The 19,211-nt window shown below is 38.3% G+C and overlaps 1 protein-coding gene across 4 annotated transcripts in view; it reads left to right on the top strand.

The window, feature by feature from the left end:
- The window catches only part of CDKAL1 (CDK5 regulatory subunit associated protein 1 like 1), a 650,586-nt gene that overhangs the window by 372,401 nt on the left and 258,974 nt on the right, over positions 1-19,211 (top strand). For all 4 annotated transcript variants that reach the window (XM_068557565.1, XM_068557566.1, XM_068557568.1 and 1 more), the window contains one exon: positions 10,893-11,059. In XM_068557565.1, coding sequence (XP_068413666.1) covers positions 10,893-11,059 — 167 coding nt within the window. The remainder of the gene's footprint in view (positions 1-10,892; positions 11,060-19,211) is intronic.

Below are 19,211 nucleotides of genomic sequence, written 5' to 3'. Positions count from 1 at the left end.
GAGTTGAGTCTTCTCCCTTTTTTTCTTGATGAGTCTGGCTAATGCTTTATCAATTTTGTTTATCTTCTCAAAGAACCAGCTTTTAGTTTTATTGATCTTTGCTATCGTTTCCTTCATTTCTTCTTCATTTATTTCAGATCTGATCTTTATGATTTCTTTCCTTCTGCTAACTTTGGGGTTTTTTTGTACTTCTTTCTCTAATTGCATTAGTTATAAGGTTAGGTTGTTTATTTGAGATGTTTCTTGTTTCTTGAGGTAGGACTGTATTGCTATAAACTTCCCTCTTAGAACTGCTTTTGCTGCATCCCATAGGTTTTGGGCTGTTGTGTTTTCATTGTCATTTGTTTCTAGGTATTTTTTGATTTCCTCTTTGATTTTTCCAGTGGCCACTTGGTTGTTTAGTAGCGTATAGTTTAGCCTCCATATGTTTTGTTTTTTACAGTTTTTTTCCTGTAACTGATATCTAGTCTCATATAGCATTGTGGTCGGAAAAGATAATTGATAACAATTTCAATTATCTTAAATTTATCGAGGCTTGATTTGTGACCCAAGATATGATATATCCTGGAGAATGTTCTATGAGCACTTGAGAAGAAAGTGTATTCTCTTGTTTTTGGATGGAATGTCCTATAAATATCAATTAAGTGCATCTTGTTTAATGTGTCATTTAAAGGCTGTGTTTCCTTATTTATTTTCATTTTGGCTGATCTGTCCATTGTTGAAAGTGGGGTGTTAAAGTCCCCTACTATGATTGTGTTACTTTCGATTTCCCCTTTTATGGTTGTCAGCATTTGCCTTATGTATTGAGGTGCTCCTATGTTGGGCGCATAAATATTTACAATTCTTACATCTTCTTCTTGGATTGATCCCTTGATCATTATGTAGTGTCCTTCTTTGTCTCTTGTAATAGTGTTTATTTTAAAATCTATTTTGTGTGATATGAGAGTTGCTACTCCAGCTGTCTTTTGATTTCCGTTTGCATGGAATATCTTTCTCCATCCCCTCACTTTTGGTCGGTATGTGTCCCTAGGTTTGAAGTGGGTCTCTTGTAGACAGCATATATACAGGTCTTGTTTTTGTATCCATTCAGCCAGTCTCTGTCTTTTGGTTGGAGCATTTAATCCATTTACATTTAAGGTAATTATCAATATGTATGTTCCTATTACCATTTTCTTAATTGTTTGGGGTTTGTTATTGTGGGTGTTTTCCTTCTCTTGTGTTTCCTGCCTAGAGAAGTTCCTTTAGCATTTGTTGTAAAGCTGGTTTGGTGGTGCTGAATTCTCTTAACTTTTGCTGTCTGTAAAGGTTTTTTTTCTCCGTTGAATCTGCATGAGATCCTTGCTGGGTAGAGTAATCTTGGTTGTAGGTTTCTCCCTTTCATCACTTTAAATATGTCCTGCCATTCCCTTCTGGCTTGCAGAGTTTCTGCTGAAAGTTCAGCTGTTAACATTATGGAGATTCCCTTGTATGTTATTTGTTGCTTTTCCCTTGCTGCTTTCAATAATTTTTCTTTGTATTTAATTTTTGATAGTTTGATTAATAATGTGTCTTGGCGTGTTTCTCCTTGGATTTATCCTGTGTTGGACTCTCTGCACTTCCTGGACTTGATTGACTGTTTCCTTTCCCATATTAGGGAAGTTTTCAACTATAATCTCTTCAAATATTTTCTCAGTCCCTTTCTTTTTCTCTTCTTCTGGGACCCCTATAATTCGAATGTTGGTGCATTTAATGTTGTCCCAGAGGTCTCTGAGACTGTCTTCAATTCCTTTCATTCTTTTTTCGTTATTCTGCTCTGCAGTAGTTATTTCCACTATTTTATCTTCCAGGTCACTTATCCGTTCTTCTGCCTCAGTTATTCTGCTACTGATTCCTTGTAGAGAATTTTTAATTGCATTTATTGTGTTGTTCATCATTGTTTGTTTGCTCTTTAGTTCTTCTAGGTCCTTGTTAAACGTTTCTTGTATTTTCTCCATTCTATTTCCAAGATTTTGGATCATCTTTACTATCATTATTCTGAATTCTTTTTCAGGTAGACTGCCTATTTCCTCTTCATTTGTTTGGTCTGTTGGGTTTTTACCTTGCTCCTTCATCTGCTGTGTGTTTCTCTGTCTTCTCATTTTGCTTAGCTTACTGTGTTTGGGGTCTCCTTTTCACAGGCTGCAGGTTTGTAGTTCCCGTTGTTTTTGGTGTCTGCCCCCAGTGGGTAAGTTCGGTTCAGTGGGTTGTATAGGCTTCCTGGTGGAGGGGACTGGTGCCTATGTCCTGGTGGATAAGGCTGGATCTTTTCTTTCTGGTGGGCGGGTCCACGTCCGGTGGTGTGTTTTGGGGTGTCTGTGACCTTATTATGATTTTAGGCAGCCTCTCTGCTAATGGGTGGGGTTGTGTGCCTGTCTTGCTCGTTGTTTGGCACGGGATGTCCAGCATTGTAGCTTGCTGGTCATTGAGTGGAGCTGGATCTTAGCATTGAGATGGAGATCTCTGGGAGAGCTCTCGCTGATTGATATTACATGTGGCCAGGGGGTCTCTGATGGTCCAATGTCCTGAACTCGGCTCTCTCACCTCAGAGGCTCAGGCCTGGCAGCCGGCCTGGCAGGCTCAGGCATGGCCGAGACCCTGTCCGCCACACAACTTTTGGCAAGTCTGAGGTCTTCTGCCAGTGTTCAGTAGGTGTTCTGTAGGAGTTGTTCCACATGTAGATGTATTTTTGATGTATTTATGGGGAGGAAGGTGATCTCCACGACTTATTCCTCTGCCATCTTGAAGGTGCTCTCTCTTCACACTGTTCAGCTTTGAAGTGTTCCATACTCACAGATCAATCAAGGAAAAGCTTAAGGGCAGATTTAGGGAAATCTTCCATTACTCCTGTTGCTAGAGGATCCACATTTCATCTGGAAAGGACATAAATCTGGCAGTGTCACTTCAGGCCTAGCCTATCCACCTTTTTTCCTTTGTGCTTAGTCTGTTTCACTTGCTCATAGCGGGCCCTGTGCAGAGGCCTTGCCCCTGGCCCTTCAGACCAGAGTTCCTCGTGAAACGGCTGAGCCGACACCTGAGCTCGGTACGTGCGCTGAAGCTCCTCACAGTACACTCAGTTCAAGGTGGCGGCGGGCCGTGTGCAGAGACACTGTGTATGCCTGGAATTCCCTTTTGAGAAAGACCTTTAGGACCAGAAAACGTTAATCATAAAAATATTCCGTTCTTGTAAAGATTTAAGTTCTATTTGTTCTTCATTCTGTAGTTGAGTTCAGTGGCCAAAATAACACAAAATCTTTTTGCTTCTTTAATTTTCTTTACCCTTTAAACTATTCTGTAGCTCTTTAAGTTTGTCATGGAATCTAGATAAATTTCTGTCCATCAACATGATCAGCTCATATTAGTCTTTTCTGAGAACAGGTACTGCATTACAGGTATCTATTCTTTCCTCTTCCTACTTCCTTTTATATCTGTACTATTTGGACTGCTGGGAGTTGAGCCTCTCGTGCTTTCTTTTAATAATAAGATAACATCTCTCCCCACATCCTACTGAAATACCAGAGAGTCCTTTCACAGACGCAGCCATCTGTGTTCTCTCTAGGAGTGTTTAGAAAACCCGTATATGGAGTAGAACACACTGGTATTAAGAGGATAAACTTAATCTGTTGCATTGAGGCTTATTGCAGATTTTGGAGCCTGGGGAGTCAGATACCTTGTTTTCAGAAAGCGTGTCGTCATTTTGTGGTGTTTAATTTGTTTTTAGCTTTCCATTATTTCCAAATTCTCATGGAAGTATGGAAATAAACAATTTTTATCTGATTATGACCTTCGAAAAGAAATAAACGGGTTTTTCTTATTTAGCAGCAACGTTATCAATTTATGCCAACAACAGTTTTTCTGAGTATGACTGTAATCACAGATGTCAGGATGCTCTGGAAATACTGTCTCTTTGTTACCTCTTATTATTCAAGCACTAAAAAAGATCATTTTAAAGTTTAATTGATTTATGGGTAATTGGTCCATCTGAACCTACGTGTAAGCGGGAAGTCTTACTTCTAAGTAAAAGATGGTTTTTATTCACGTGCCATGCTATCCAACGATCGCTATAGGGTAATAAGGAACTTTGAGTAAGATTGCTTAGAAGTTAAGATACTATGCAACAGACTTTGCAACATTCAAGCTACATTTTCATATTTTCCAAAGAAAATTCATTTTGATATTTCCTTATTGCCTAATGCAGAACCTAGTACACTGCTGTGTACACTCCGTGTGTGTGTGTGTGTATGCATGTGCATACATGTATGTTTATATATACCTTTGTGGGGACAAGGAAGAGGTGCTTGTCAAGTGTTAGCTAAATTAAACTTAATTAGTCATTTTTACTGAACGCAATCTTATTAAATTGATTCATGGAACCAAAGTTTATTGAGTGCTTCCTATGTGCTAAGCACCACTATAGGTCCTAGGCGTATGTGTATTAGGAAGATTTTTGCATCTCTGCCCAGAAGATGCTTGCATCCTATCAGGAGACACAAACAATTAAGCCAATAATTATAACACATTGCATTACAGAATTTTGTACAAGATGCTTGGAAGCACAGGAGAGGAGCATCTGAATTAGTCTGGTTGGTCAGGAAAGTTTCCTGGAAGAGATATTCATTATGCAAGAAGAGTGAAAGGCATTTTAGACAGAGGGAACAGCAAATGACAGAGCATAGAGTTCTGACTATGGTGTCGTCCAGTGTTAGGTTTACCTGCAATAGTGGTTGTGTTGTGAGAATGTAAGGGAGAATGTTCTTGATCTTAGAAGCTATGTGCTGACATATTTAGAGGTAAAGTGCCCTAATGTCTGCAACTAATTCTCAGATGGTTCAGGAAATAAAACAAACAAACTTGTATTTGTGGATGTGGAGAGAGTGCTCACAAATGTGACAAAATATTTTTCCTGGGTTTAGGTGAAAGAGGTACTGGGATTCGTTGTACTACTCTTGAAACTTTTCTTGAAATTTAGCAGTGTTCAAATAAAAAGAGGAGGGCTTCCCTGGTGGCACAGTGGTTACAAATCTGCCTGCTAATTCAGGGGACACAGGTTCGAGCCCTGGTCCGGGAAGATCCCACATGCCGCGGAGCAACTAAGCCCGTGCGCCACAACTACTGAGCCTGTGCCCTGGAGCCCACGAGCCGCAACTGCTGAAGCCCACGTGCCACAGCTACTGAAGCCCACGCACCTAGAGCCTGTGCTCCGCAACAAGAGAAGTCACCACAATGAGAAGCCCGCACACCGCAACGAAGAGTAGCCTCTGCTCACTGCAACTAGAGGAAGCCCGCGCGCAGCAACGAAGACCCAACGCAGCCAAAAATAAATAAATAAATAAATAAATTTAAAAAAATATATATAAAGAGGGAAAGAAAACCCTTCAGGTCACTAATAAACTTTTTTCAAAAGTTTAAAAAAGTAGTATAAACATGATATAATTGAAGAACTACCTAATTAATAACTGTCTTCTATGGTGGCCTATTAATTGGGTATTTATCAGTGATAGATCATTATTCTATAAAAGATAGCCTTGACGGGATCTGCTGTGATGCTATCTTTAATAAAATTGTTATTTAAGTCCTTTTTTATCTAAATGGGAAACATAAGACCATTGAGTGTCTAATAATAGGATCAGAAGGGACCAAAGGAGTTATACTGTCTAATTCACTATTAAATGAATAAGCTAAATAGGTAGAAGGCTGCCTGTGTATATTATTACTTAGAAACATTGCCATTGAAGAAATTTCCATGACCTTTCAAATGCTTAAACAGAGGGTCATATTCATTTGTAAATTGTCTAAGATTATTTTTTAAGAAGAAAGAGCCCATAAAAATCTAGTTAATATACACTGTGACCCTTAAAAGAGAGAATGGGGAATTAAGAGCAGAGAATGTAATGCATATTAAATAAACATAACAGATAATGTATAATTCATATTCCTTATTGGCCATAGAAGAAAATGGATAATGAAGGCTGGGGTGGATGGTTGTGAAAGACTAGGGGATGGAATTGTGGGAGGAGGGAAAGGCAAGGCTAGTAGTGGAGAGTGCAAGACAGAGGAAGAGAGAGAACACATCTTCTGAGGAAGAAAGATACAGCAGACTTTGAGGTGATTTTTTTTTTATTGAAGTATAGTTGGTTTACAATGTTATATTAGTTTCTGGTATATAGCGAAGTGATTCGGTTATATATGTGTGAGAGTGTATGTGTGTGTGTATTCTTTTTCATATTCTTTTCCATTATGGTTTATTATGGGATATTGAATATAGTTCCCTGTGCTATACAGTAAGACCTTGTTGTTTACCTATTTTATATATAGTAGTTTGATTCTGCTAATCCCAAACTCCTATTTTATCCCTCCCCACTGCCTTTCCCCTTTGGTAACCATAAGTTTGTTTTCCATGTCTGTGAGTCTGTTTTCTGTTTTGTAAATAAGTTCATTTGTGTCATATTTTAGATTTCCCATATAAGTGATATCATATGGTATTTGTCTTTCTCTGTCTGACATACTTCACTTAGTATGATAATCTCTGGGTCTATCTATGCTGCTGCAAATGGCATTAACTCTTTTTTCATGGCTGAGTAATATTCCATTGTGTATGTGTATGTACCACATCTTATCCATTTATCTGTCGAACATTTAGATTGCTTCCACGTCTTGGCGATTGTAAATAGTGCTGCTATGAACATAGGGGTGCATGTATCTTTTCCAATTATAGTTTTCTCTGGATATACATCCAGGAGTGGGATTGCTGGGACATATGGCAACTCTATTTTTAGTTTTTTGAGAAACCTCCATACTGTTTTCCATAGTGGCTGTACCAGTTTACATTACCACCAACAGGGTAGGACGATTCCCTTTTCTCCACATGAGGTGATTTTTTTAATAATTATGTTTAATTGATGTAGATTTTCTTACCATCTAGTGTTTTTTAACTATTGATCCAATTAATCACTGTTTACAGTTTTTATATTTTTATAATCTCTATTTTTAGAGACTCTACTCATATGGAATAATTGAAACAATTTATTATGATGGAAATTTTCCCCAGTGATAAAGCAAAAGCTACCAGAGAAATATCACTTCTCTGACCAGATAAAATCAATCTTCGCCCATATTTTAATTTGTTACAATGAAGCTCATACACAGGAAGAGTTATAGTGAGTTATAATCTTTTGAACTTGAGTTTTGGCAAAGTTTGGTTTTTCAGAAAGGACTTTCTTTGTTGTGAGACTATTTTACTGAGAATATTATCTTTCTTTTATTATTAACCTTTTATGTCTTCTACTTTTTCCATCCTCTGTCATCTCAAATTACTATGAAGCAGAGATCAGAATGTAGCTGTTGTAGCTGCTCTCTGTTCAGGGAAAAGTAGTGTTAGAACTATAGGCTGATCTGTAATTACTTGGGTAAAATGATAATGGATTCCAATAACTTAACTTTTTGAAGCGTTTTCCTTTGTAAGATGCATTTCATTTCTTCCTAGTGTTTGCTTTTTTTTTAAACCAAGATTAACACAACAAAAGGATGATAGATGATCTTATGAACCTAGTGTTCATTAGAAAAGTCAGATAGACTGAATAATTTAAGGAACATGAACAAAAGTCAGGTAGATGAACAATTTTAGGAAAAAGTAAGATTCCTCCTTGGATGTTTAAAAAAAGCCTCATTCCTGTCTCCTGAATTTCTACCCACCACTTTCTTTTTTTGCGTGTATTTATTACAGGCATGGGAGTTTTTACTGGGCATTCACTTCTCTTATCTCAGTTCTTCCTGCCTGCTTCTCTTTTTTATTTTCATGTGTTTGTTTTTCTGGCATGTATTAGTCAAAATCCATGTTACAGTGTAGATGGGGGTCTCTCTCATTGGGGTGACATCATACCCACGTCAAGCCAGCTCAGTTCGCCCTTGATCTTGGTTTCTAAGGCTGTGTTCTCCAGTACCCATCCGCCTCCACATCACCACTGATAGGGATGTATATGAAGTTCCCAGGATGTCTGTCAAGTGTCCCTCACCGGCGCCTGAGTAATAGCCAATCTTAGATCACAGAAGTTTAATGATGAATCCATATCTGTCATGAGCGGGAAGAGCTGCAGGGCACATAGTAGGTAAGGGCTTAATAAATGTTTGATGGATTAATAAAGAAATGAATGTGCAAAGGAATGTAGCTCATAACTGAAGTCCTTAAGGAATGAAGCTGTTTAGGCAAGCACTTCTGTCCATAAGGATAGCCAATTAAGAGTGCAGCTCAAAGCATGCATGTGTGTCCCAATATCCATTAGTGATTACAGACTGCAGCCTTTGGTTTCCCTGGTGAATTCATATGCAAGCTGACCTGACAGGCACTGATTGCACTATGAATAATCACAAGACTTCGGGATTCCACACTGAGCTTCACCTTTACTATGAAACGGCTTTCTGTGGCCTAACTGTGGGAGGGATCCGCTCTCATTAGAATGAATGCTTGAAATATAACCTTACAAACCTGAACTTTCTCATGTTAAGAGCAAAATGACCTTTGACAAATTTTTGGATTGAATTGGCAAGGCACAGTTCTTCTCAAGTCCAAGGATTTCACATTTTGCACACGCTTTCTTATTTCATTGTGTTTTAAGCCAGGTTGCTATTATGGAGAGCATTTTAGCAACCTTGATCTTGGAGACATCACGACCGTTATTCCTGTTGTTGCTGATGTAGTGTTACAGCTGCTTCCTCTTCATGTGATTTAATTTGAAGTTTCAGCCCACCAGGGGGCTGTTGGTCCCCACCTATGCAGCTTGAAGAGCTGGATGCTGTTATTCCCATTCCTATTCATAGCGATTTTTCCCCTTCTGTATTCATCTAGCAACAGCAAGGCACTGTTCCAGGAACTCGCGCTCTCTACATAAGGCGTAACATGGAACCATTTGGATGGAAAAATTATAAATTAAAATTATTCTGTTCATTTTAAAATATTCATATTGTGTTGCTCAGATACCAGTAACTGGAAAATCATGGATAATGTCCTGTTTTTATAACCTCTTTCAGAGTGTTTTAAAATCCATTTATGTTGTTACTTAGCCATCTCTTTCCTGGAGTGGATTTTGTGATAAGATTTTTTAAAAAAAGGCTGTATGAGTCCAGTGTCTGATGGCATATGTAATATTAAAATACAGATAATACCACTAATTGCAACCAGTTTTTTTCAATAGAAAAATATTTACTCCATGTACAGAGAATATTTATAAAACTATAGAGCTACAAAGGTAGCCTGTGGACATGCCAGATTATTTACTTTGAGGATAAAACTTTTTATTAAATGATTAAAACTAAGCAAAGGTTTATTAATTTCTGAAACTACATATTTAAATTAAGAAATCCCATATATTCATAACATTATTGATTTTCAAATATTAAAAACATCTCTAACTTTTAAAATGGAGCTGTTTTTTGTTGTCTCCTGTTCTTTAATTTTGGGAAACTAATTTTATTTCTATCCTTGTATTTTCCATGTTGTCTGGGTGTGGGTGAGGACGTGCTTGTCTCAGAAAGATAGTAAAGTGGGGAAACGTGAACATGTTTTTATGGAGGTTGGCTAGTTTGTTGATAAAGTAAATATATCTCTTCTTCTAAAGGAAAGAATAGTGACTGGAGATGTTAGCTTCATGTATTGATATATTTTTCCACCTCTGTGGAACATGTTAAAGAGAGTGAAGATCTTTCCTTTTTGCTTCTTTGTTCTGTAAGTTTTAAGTTCACATTCACATAAAAGCTATGTGTTCTATTTGTTGGCTAGGAATATTTAAATGTATTTTTGAAATTATTCTGTTCTGTCAACTAAAGACAATTTAAAATTTTAATTTTAAGACTCTTCCTAGAAACTTCTACTTTTGGTTCAGGCTGTCTTCTTTGTGTGCCTTGTGTGTGTGTTGAGGTTCTTCCGAAGCAACAAATCACGTTAGCATGAACAAATTTCACAGGCCCATTTCACTGTTTATTTTAGCCTTGTGAATCATTTGGCCTTTTAAAACAGGCTAATCCTTTAATTGAATATGCCTTCAGAAAGATTCTGTGTGCCCTGAAAACTTGGGTGGCTCTTGCTAACTCTGCTTTATTTATTTTAAGTAATTCTAGGTGATCCAGAAGTATTTCCTTTCAATTTCTGGAAGAATGTTATTGCAGGCGGGGTAATATTGGAAGTCAGGATTCTTTATAACAACAACAACATGGAAACATAGATACATTTTTATAAAGTCTGATTGATGGAAAATAGGATGCAACCTGTTCTATTTTTAGTAAACAGCTTTTTCAACAGAGATGCTTAGTTTATACAGCAGCCAGCTTCTTTGAATGCAGCAATATAATGCACTCTGTTCTTAATTGAATTAAGAAAACAAATTAGCATGGTTACTACAGGAGAAATGGGTACCTCATAATTAATAATTTGTGAGTCAAACTTTAATGACACTTGACATTTTCCTTGGGTGGGTGACAGACTGATCAGTGAGTTAACTGCTGGTGGTACCTATTTTGTGGAGTGACTGTTTCAGTTCCGGGGCTTTTGCTAGTCAATAAACTAGGTATTGTCTGTGATGGGACTAAAGCTTTAGTCTTGATCAAAGTGCTTTGGAGGAAGCATGGTTGAACTGATTGGCTGTGAATGTTAATCACTCCATAGGACGCACTGATAATTTACAGCATTGTTGTAACCCTCTGGTGTTCATAAAATGAACTTAATGACCCAGTGCCACCATGGGATAAGCTGCTTTTTCTCTGCAATTGAATACCCAGGCTGCCTGCATATCAGTGTTGAGAAATACTGCATTAAAAAGAGTGAGCAGCTGTATGATGAAGGAAACGGCTCTGCAACAGATTTGTTAATTATCTCCTTTGATTCACAGAGGGTGTTTGTGAAATATGGTTGACCAGTGAAGACACAGGGGCTTATGGCAGAGATATTGGCACCAGTCTCCCCGCACTGCTGTGGAAACTGGTTGAAGTGATTCCTGAGGGAGCAATGCTGAGGCTTGGCATGACAAATCCGCCCTATATTTTAGAGCATCTGGAGGTAAGGAAAAGCACCCCATTTCCATGCTGACACAGAGACGAACCAATCCAGACAACGTGGCAGCCTCAGCACCATCACATGAGTTCCATTTAAAACCACTTTCACATTTTTTTTTTTTTTTTTTGTGGTCCCACGTTACCAAGAATGAATCGGGAATTTCAAGTCCCTTCTTTGTCAGTCTGCACGTCTTGTTTCTGCTTCCTCACCATTAATTAATGTTGCCTAGATTTTCCAGTATTTGCCATCTTGTCCCAGTTCTTTGTTTCTTCCTTACAACCCTTCAGTTTTCCAATGCATAAATTTGCCTCAGTTCCTCTGTCTATAACCCTTGTCTATTTCAGGACTGCTACTACGTTGCATTGATTTTGCAACCGACTGTAACATTGCATTATCTGAACTACTGTTAGCCCTACCAATAAGGATACTGTGCAGTGGAGTTTAAGGGTGTTTTAAATTTGACTCTTTGGTCTGGCGACAGTTAGGGGAAAAATGAAATCAAAGAGATGTAGAGCTTTGTAGTCTTCCACTTGATTCTCTTGTGGTCACTGTGAAAAAAGGAGTTATGATAATGCAAGATCCCTGGTTTTGTTTTTATACCTTCCACGGATGAACAGTGTGCCTACCCTCAAGTAGCTTACTATTAAACTAGGAAAATGGGTGTGTGTACAAGTAACTGTGGTACTTGATGACAAATGATAAAATAAATATGAGCAAAGAATATGGACAGGGGAACAACCATGTAAATGAAAAAGTACATGCTGGGATCCATGATTATTATTTGAGAAATAAGATTATGCTATTAGGCCCATAGTTAAGAATAAGAAATCTAATAAGTGCTGTTGGAGAGTCATGTGCAAAGTACAGAAACAACTCACTTATGTTTTTATCAGTTGTGTTCTTTGCAGTTAGTTTGTACAGAAAAATGACATTTCAGAATTCTAAAAGCAAGTATAGTGGCTGAAATTTAATGTGAATGAATATTCAAAGATTATTTCTGTTGATTTGATTTGAAGCCTGTACTTGTTGAGGTTGTTGTTGAAAAGCCACCCTGCTATCAGCAAACTATTTTAGAAATTCTGAAAACAGAGTGGATCGCAATCTGATCGTTAATTATAAATACCTAATGAAGAAATTTAGCGATCTCAATTTTGTTATTCACATTTTCCCAACCAGATCTTTTTAGTAAAGGTGTGTGATTTATATGTTAGCTTTGGTACTTTGGACAGTGTGTGACTATTATGATTTGCTATTTAAAAGTAAGCCACAGGCATGTCAGTTTTTACTTAACCCTTTGACGTGGCCCTTGAAAAAGCAAGTGATTCTCTGTAAAAATCAGATCTGCTAAGAGCTATAGCAGTCTTGCTATGTTTGCAGTAAATGTGAGGCATCCATCATGAAGATCAGGAGATGTGCTGGATATATGGTGGGTAGGAAGAGAAGTAAGCCCTGCCAATATACAACTGATAACACCCCAGTTTCTTTGGATTTAAAAAATCTTATCAAATTTCAAGGGAACATTAGTAGCTAGGGTCAGAGCAGTTCAGGTGGGGCTACAGTCAGAGCAGTTCAGGTGGGGAGTAAACACAAGGGGAAGAAAATCATGTATTGGCTCTGGGATGAGAAACCTAATATCTCTTGGAATAAACTCAACCCTTTAATTAATTGCAGGATTGTAGGAACCAGTGTCGCGTTTATAGCAAACCCTAATGCTCAGCATCTAAAGTAGTGCTAGAGTTGTTGACCTCCGAATAGATGCTCCAGAAGAGCTGCTAAAAATCAGCAGAGGATGGTAAATGTAGCTTTACGCTTTACCTGAGAAAACACAAGTGTTTAGTTCATAGATTGTAGTTAGAGTGATAACAAGTTACAATTGTCATAAAATTACCTTTTAAAAATTCTTGCTTTAAGATATCTAAAATGTTGGCCTTCCCTCCTACATTCTCATTTTCACGAGGCGAGGACCTTGTCATATCTATGTGTCGATCTACCCCACCCACTAGTGGCTCAATAAATGAATGAATAAAAGATGAATAAAGGAAGAGCCTTTTTCATAAAATAAATTGTAGAGCCCACTCTATCATCTTGAAGTCGTCTGGCCAGAAGAGGCAGCACAAGATGACAAAGTAAATGAGCTTCAAGGGTGAGAGTTTGTCCCAAAGAAAGCCACCCATTCCCCTCCACTTGATATGCAGGGAGTAATTCCATCCTGTGGTTCCACAGCAAAGGAGAGAGCAGTCCAGAGGAATCAGAACCAAAGGAGACAAACAAAGAAAGATGCGCTAGAAAGAAAAAACCCGAGTATCTGGAAGCAAGAGCTTTTCAAGTCTTCCTCTGTCGCTTTGACAAGACCTGCACACCTTGGTGGTGGTTCTCTTCCTCCTCTGAGTGGCAGAGCTTCAAGCTCGCGGTGTCCTACAAACACATCCTTCTGTAACAGGAAAGGTATCTGAGCTCCACAGGCATCACTGGCTTCCAAGTGTGAAAAAGGACATTAGGGAAGGGAGCCAACCCCATGGAGCCTAACCCCACACCTACAATGCATCGTATTTCCCCATTTTCCTCTCACTAAGCTGAGACTGCTCTGAAGAAATTACTTGACTTACCTAAAGTGCTGAAGAGAATTCATCAATAAGAAAAAAAAAGAAACGGGAAAAGCTGAAAACGGGGGAAAAAAATAACACCAGTGAATGACAGGTGATGATTTTTTTTTTTTTTTAATGTGTATTGTTGGCTACACATGTGTGTGTTTTTTTTTTAAGAATTTCACTTTTTAAAATTTATTCATTTATTTATTTTTGGCTGTGCTGGGTCTTCATTTCTGTGCGAGGGCTTTCTCTAGTTGCGGCAAGCGGGGGCCACTCTTCATTGCGATGCGCGGGCCTCTCACTATCGCGGCCTCTCCCGTTGCGGAGCACAGGCTCCAGACGCGCAGGCTCAGTAGTTGTGGCACACGGGCTTAGTTGCTCCGCGGCATGTGGGATCTTCCCAGACCAGGGCTCGAACCCGTGTCCCCTGCATTGGCAGGCAGATTCTCAACCACTGCGCCACCAGGGAAGCCCGATGATTTTTTTTTTTAACTGCCAGGATAGAAGGAAGCCACTCTTGAAAAACTACTCTGAAGGTATAATACACTTACGGTGAGGGTTTCTGGCGAATTGTATGGGTAGGACCCAGCCTTCTTGTGTTTCTGGAAGATGCTTCACGCTACAGACTTTAATTATAGAGCACTTCACGGGGCTGTTTTCCTTCCTCTTGGTTCTGTTCACTTCACATTCACCTGACTCTTGAGATTTTTCTCTTAAACTCTTTTACCAGTTTTTTTTTTTTAATTGCACAGTTTAAAGGGGAAATCATTTAAAGGAAAATACCAAAGTTTCTATCATTATTTAAACGTATGGTGTGGAAAAATAGGTCTGTTGAAAATACATTTTATTAAATCTTCCAAGGGACAGAAGATATCACACTTAACGTAGGATGCACGTCTAACTTTTAATTGAGAGTCTAACATTCTGTGTGGCACTTTATGTAGTAGATATTGAATAAATGTGTAATGAATAAAAGGAAAGGAGGGAGAATTCTTAATCCCTAACAGGCAAAGTCAAGTATCTAATTGGAACACCTACAAACCCTATTCTTAACTTGTCACTGCCCTAAAAAACCATATGGGATTCATTTTAAATGATGACATAAGTGTCAGAGATATCTCAAACATATCTATATATATGTACACCATATATATATGGTGGGAAAACACCCTGGAATTGAGGAAACATAATTATAAGCTTATGTAATACTTATTAAATTTGGATATGAGGTAGAAACAATAGATAAAACAGTAGATTAAAAACTATTTTACCTCATCTTAGGTCTGTAATACCTCTTCATTACCCACAGAATGAAGATAAGCTCTTTATCATGACATGCAGGGTCCTTAAGATGCTTCCTCCATTGCGTCCCTGTTTGCTCTTCCCTTTGCTACCCTTATGAGGCCTCCTGTGTAGCCTGTATTTTTTTTAACCATTTTATACTCCTGCTATTTTTACTTTAACTTTTTCCCGTTTCATACTTACCACGTGATGACAGTTGTTAGTATTGAGTTAATCAGATACACTAATATTTGCTACTGTTGGGTTGGCCAAAATGTCCATTCGGGTTTTTCCGTTAAAAAAACGGGTTCTTAATGGAAATACATATGTTGACTAATACATATGTTGACTAATGTATTGCCCCTATAGTGGCACATAAGAGATATTTTCCCTCTATGTTTGCTTTCCTGTTGATACCGCTGAGATAATAACACTGGCATATTCCTGTTTAGTGAACTCTGACCTTCTAGGTGGAGCAGCTTGTGAATTTTTTTTTAATTAATTTATTTATTTTTAGTTATTTATTTTTAAAATTTTATTTATTTATTTTTGGCTGTGTTGGGTCTTCTTTTCTGTGCGAGGGCTTCCTCTAGTTGCGGCAAGTGGGGGCCACTCTTCATCGCGGTGCGCGGGCCTCTCACTGTCGCGGCCTCTCTTATTGCGGGGCACAGGCTCCAGACGCGCAGGCTCAGCAATTGTGGCTCACGGGCCTAGTCGCTCCGCGGCATGTGGGATCTTCCCAGACCAGGGCTCGAACCCGTGTCCCCTGCATTGGCAGGCAGATTCTCAACCACTGCGCCACCAGGGAAGCCCGCAGCTTGTGAATTTGATTACTCTTGAAACTACATTGCTTAGTTTTGCCCTCTGTGTTGTAGGTAGCCCACAGCTAAGGTATTAATTCAGACTGAACATAACACATATGGACCCAGCCAGGTGTGATGTGGCCAGTGACAGTGGTGCAATGGCTGCTGGTACCTGGGCACCAGAAGGCGCTGGTACCTGGGCACCAGAAGGCACTGGTAACGTTATTCAACACTGCTTAATAATAATCATAATAACGTCAGTACAATTTCTTGGGCATTTATTATTTTCTAGAAACCTTACTGCTTGCTATACACATATTATCTCTTTTCCTTCTTACAATAAGCTAGCTATATAGATATCATTATCCTTATTTTATTGATTGAGAAGCCTTTAATAATTGGCCAAATTACATAACTAATTAGCAGCTGAACGGGTTTCTAATCTTGTCTGACTCTAAAATGCTTTCTACTGTACTGCATCTTCCATAAAACCTGCTCAGATATTTCCCAGATTCCTTCCATGCTTTGTCAGACTCTGTCCAGCCTATCTCTGTGGGCACTCATCATGGTTCATCATTACTTATTTACACGTAAATCCAACAAAACTGTTATCATCTTTAGGAAGAGGCTGTATTGTTTGTCTTTGCATTTCAGTGCCTGTGATGACATGCACTTAATAAATGTGTGTGGAATGATGTGATGGCTCTAAGTTGAGCTGTTCTTTGACTGCATGTCTTATACATATTGAGGTACCTTCATATCTGGGCTGAGCATCTAGTTTTGGAAGAGTTTGTGGATGGTTGTCACATGTGTTTCTCACTTATGAGTCACACTTTTGTGAAGAATTACTAGATGGTGGAGGAGAATCCATCTAAGGGATATGCTTTATTATTTGCCCTGCTAAAATATTGTAGTGATAGATAGTATCTTTAGGACTACCTAGAGCAAATGAGCTCATTATATGATTATTGAATTTGTAGATTATCTAGGCTTTTAGCTTCTTTCTTCTCCTTCCTGCTTCTTAGCTTTCACTGCTTTTTGTAGTCTCCATCAGAGAAGTCAGCAGTGGATGGTCAAGGAGGAGAAATTAAAATCAGGCAATTTGTCTTATTTTTCATTTTATGGGTTGGCTGGTAGGGAAAAGATATTAAAGCTGTTGACCAGAAAGGGATATGGGAATTATCTGTGGATTTTATTTATCTAAGCTATTCTGGTTCTCCTTGTGTTATGAATAATTTAAAATAACTGTTATCTTCCTTGAAGATGCCTGTATGTCTTAAAGTCATATCAGAATTTTAGTGCATCACTTAACAGCCGGGAACAGAGAGGGCAAGTTGATTAATTTGGAGTGCAAATGCTTGTTATTAAGGACTTTTCCTACATTCAAATCATAAATAAAGCAAATTGGTTATTTTAAAATTTCTATTACTCTGTAAAATATTGCTGAGAATACTGACACTCATATTCACATTGATGTGCTACATTTTATTCAGCTTGAATTAAAATGTATAAGTTCTTTAAAGATTTATATTTAGTATATTTCTGTTATTTATATTATATGTGTTACATTGTGTAAGGTTAGTCATAGTGGTATTTTAAATGTTCCATCTGTTTTTGGTTGAGAAATCTTGTAGTCACTACAAGTCAGTTTCCTGCTACCCTTGATTTTTGTATATTTACTTCTATTTAAATGACCTTATGTTCCAATCCAATAGTACATTTAGCAAAATTAATTTATCGGGTAAGACAGTAGATATCTGTCAAGGACTTTTGCTGCATGGTAATTTATGAACATTAATAGTATGTTTGGCTTGGCAGACTTTTGAAAAATGCCTCATAGTTTCAAAATAATAGCAAACAAAATACCTGCTGTGCTTATGTTTCATCAAAGCAATACAGAATTTCCAAATTGAAGTCAACAGTTCACATGGGGTCTTTAAACTTTTTTTTTTTTCCTTAAGGCTTATACTTTCCAGGATAATAGAAAAACATGTAAATAGATTTTGTGCTGTTGTATACAAACTATTTCACCCTTTTGGTGAATAGAAGGACATGCTCAGTGATTCGTTTTGAGCAAGGAAATGGAAAGGAAAAATCCTTTATTGCTGCCATCCACGTACTATAGCTTTTGGAACTTGTCAGTGTGGTTTGTGTGACTGTTGGTACCCCGTTTCTTGCTGATTAGAATCATCAGCACTTTACTTTATTCTTAACCTGGCATTTGTGAATAGATTTCAAGAGGTCAGTGAAACCTCTAAAACTGGAAAACAAAGTTTGTGCCTATCTGAAAATTTAGGGGGAGGAAACCATCAAATATTAAAAGGATTCATATACTTAATAAAAAGCTTATCAGGCCTAATTATGAGAGCTGAGAGCAGCCCCCCTGGAAAGGAATGGGGGTTATGCCCCAGCCCCATGTGCCGAATGACTTGACTCCTTGTGATAAACCATGAAACTTAAATGCTACTCCAGATAAGCATGATTGTGGGCTCCACCCCACATTCCAACTCTGCTCCTCCTTGGAGGGATCTGGATCTGAGCACCAGCAAAGCTTCAGTCTGGGCCTTCTACCAAAACATTTGCACCTCTGAGCCTCCTTGTATCTCACCCCGTTCCATCCTGTGATCCTCACTTGTTCCCGCTTCAGGCTTCAGCTCCTAACCCCAGCCCTGCCCAAGAAGCCTCAGCTTTTCTTGAACTCAACAACTCCTCAGAAAGACTTCCATAGCTTATTGCTTCTGACTACTGAGCTTCAGTTTGCAATGTTCTGTCTGGGTGATTAAGCCTCAGGGTAACATGCAGGCCAGAGGACCCAGAAAAGAAATGAGCTCTTAAATAGATAGACTTGATCTCGACAAATAACTCCTTGTTGCTGTCCTCACAGCCACAGACTCATCAGTTTCATCAGGAATTTTATTTTATGCTTATCATCTCAGGTATGTTTTCGGGGGAAAATGAACTATTTTGTGCATGAATGTTTCTCATGTTGAAAATATTGGGTTTCTCTGTCTTTTGGGGGAGAACAATGGAAAATGCCTTGTTTTAAGATTCTATTTATATGGCCAGCAATAATTTATACAGAGACCCACCCTGTGGGCCTCCCTGCTGCCCTCAGTTACAATTTCTGAATTACCAGATAGCATGGATGGGAGTCTAGATCCAGCAGAGGAATATAAATAGTCAAATTGGCTTTGGTTATCATAATATGATTTAATCCACTTTGTGATAAAAACTATCTGAACTTTGCAACCACTAATATCATCATTTTATCTCTTGCCATTGGCCTAAGTTTATTGCCAGTGAAATCCAGAGACATACTGATATTCATTGCCAAAAGAGAGGATCATTTTCCTGAAAGGAAAAGAATGTAGGGACATAGGGATAAAATATGGGTCAAGATGATAAGTAAAAAGGCCTCAGCAAATGCTTTATAAAGAAACTGGTGTCATAGTCAAACATCTGGAACCATGTCTGTGTGTGTGT

Source organism: Eschrichtius robustus, chromosome 12, assembly GCF_028021215.1.
Source record: "Eschrichtius robustus isolate mEscRob2 chromosome 12, mEscRob2.pri, whole genome shotgun sequence".
Lineage (NCBI taxonomy): Eukaryota > Metazoa > Chordata > Mammalia > Artiodactyla > Eschrichtiidae > Eschrichtius > Eschrichtius robustus.
The sequence above is the reverse complement of the archived record's forward strand: the minus strand, read 5'-3'. Positions and strand labels throughout refer to the sequence as shown.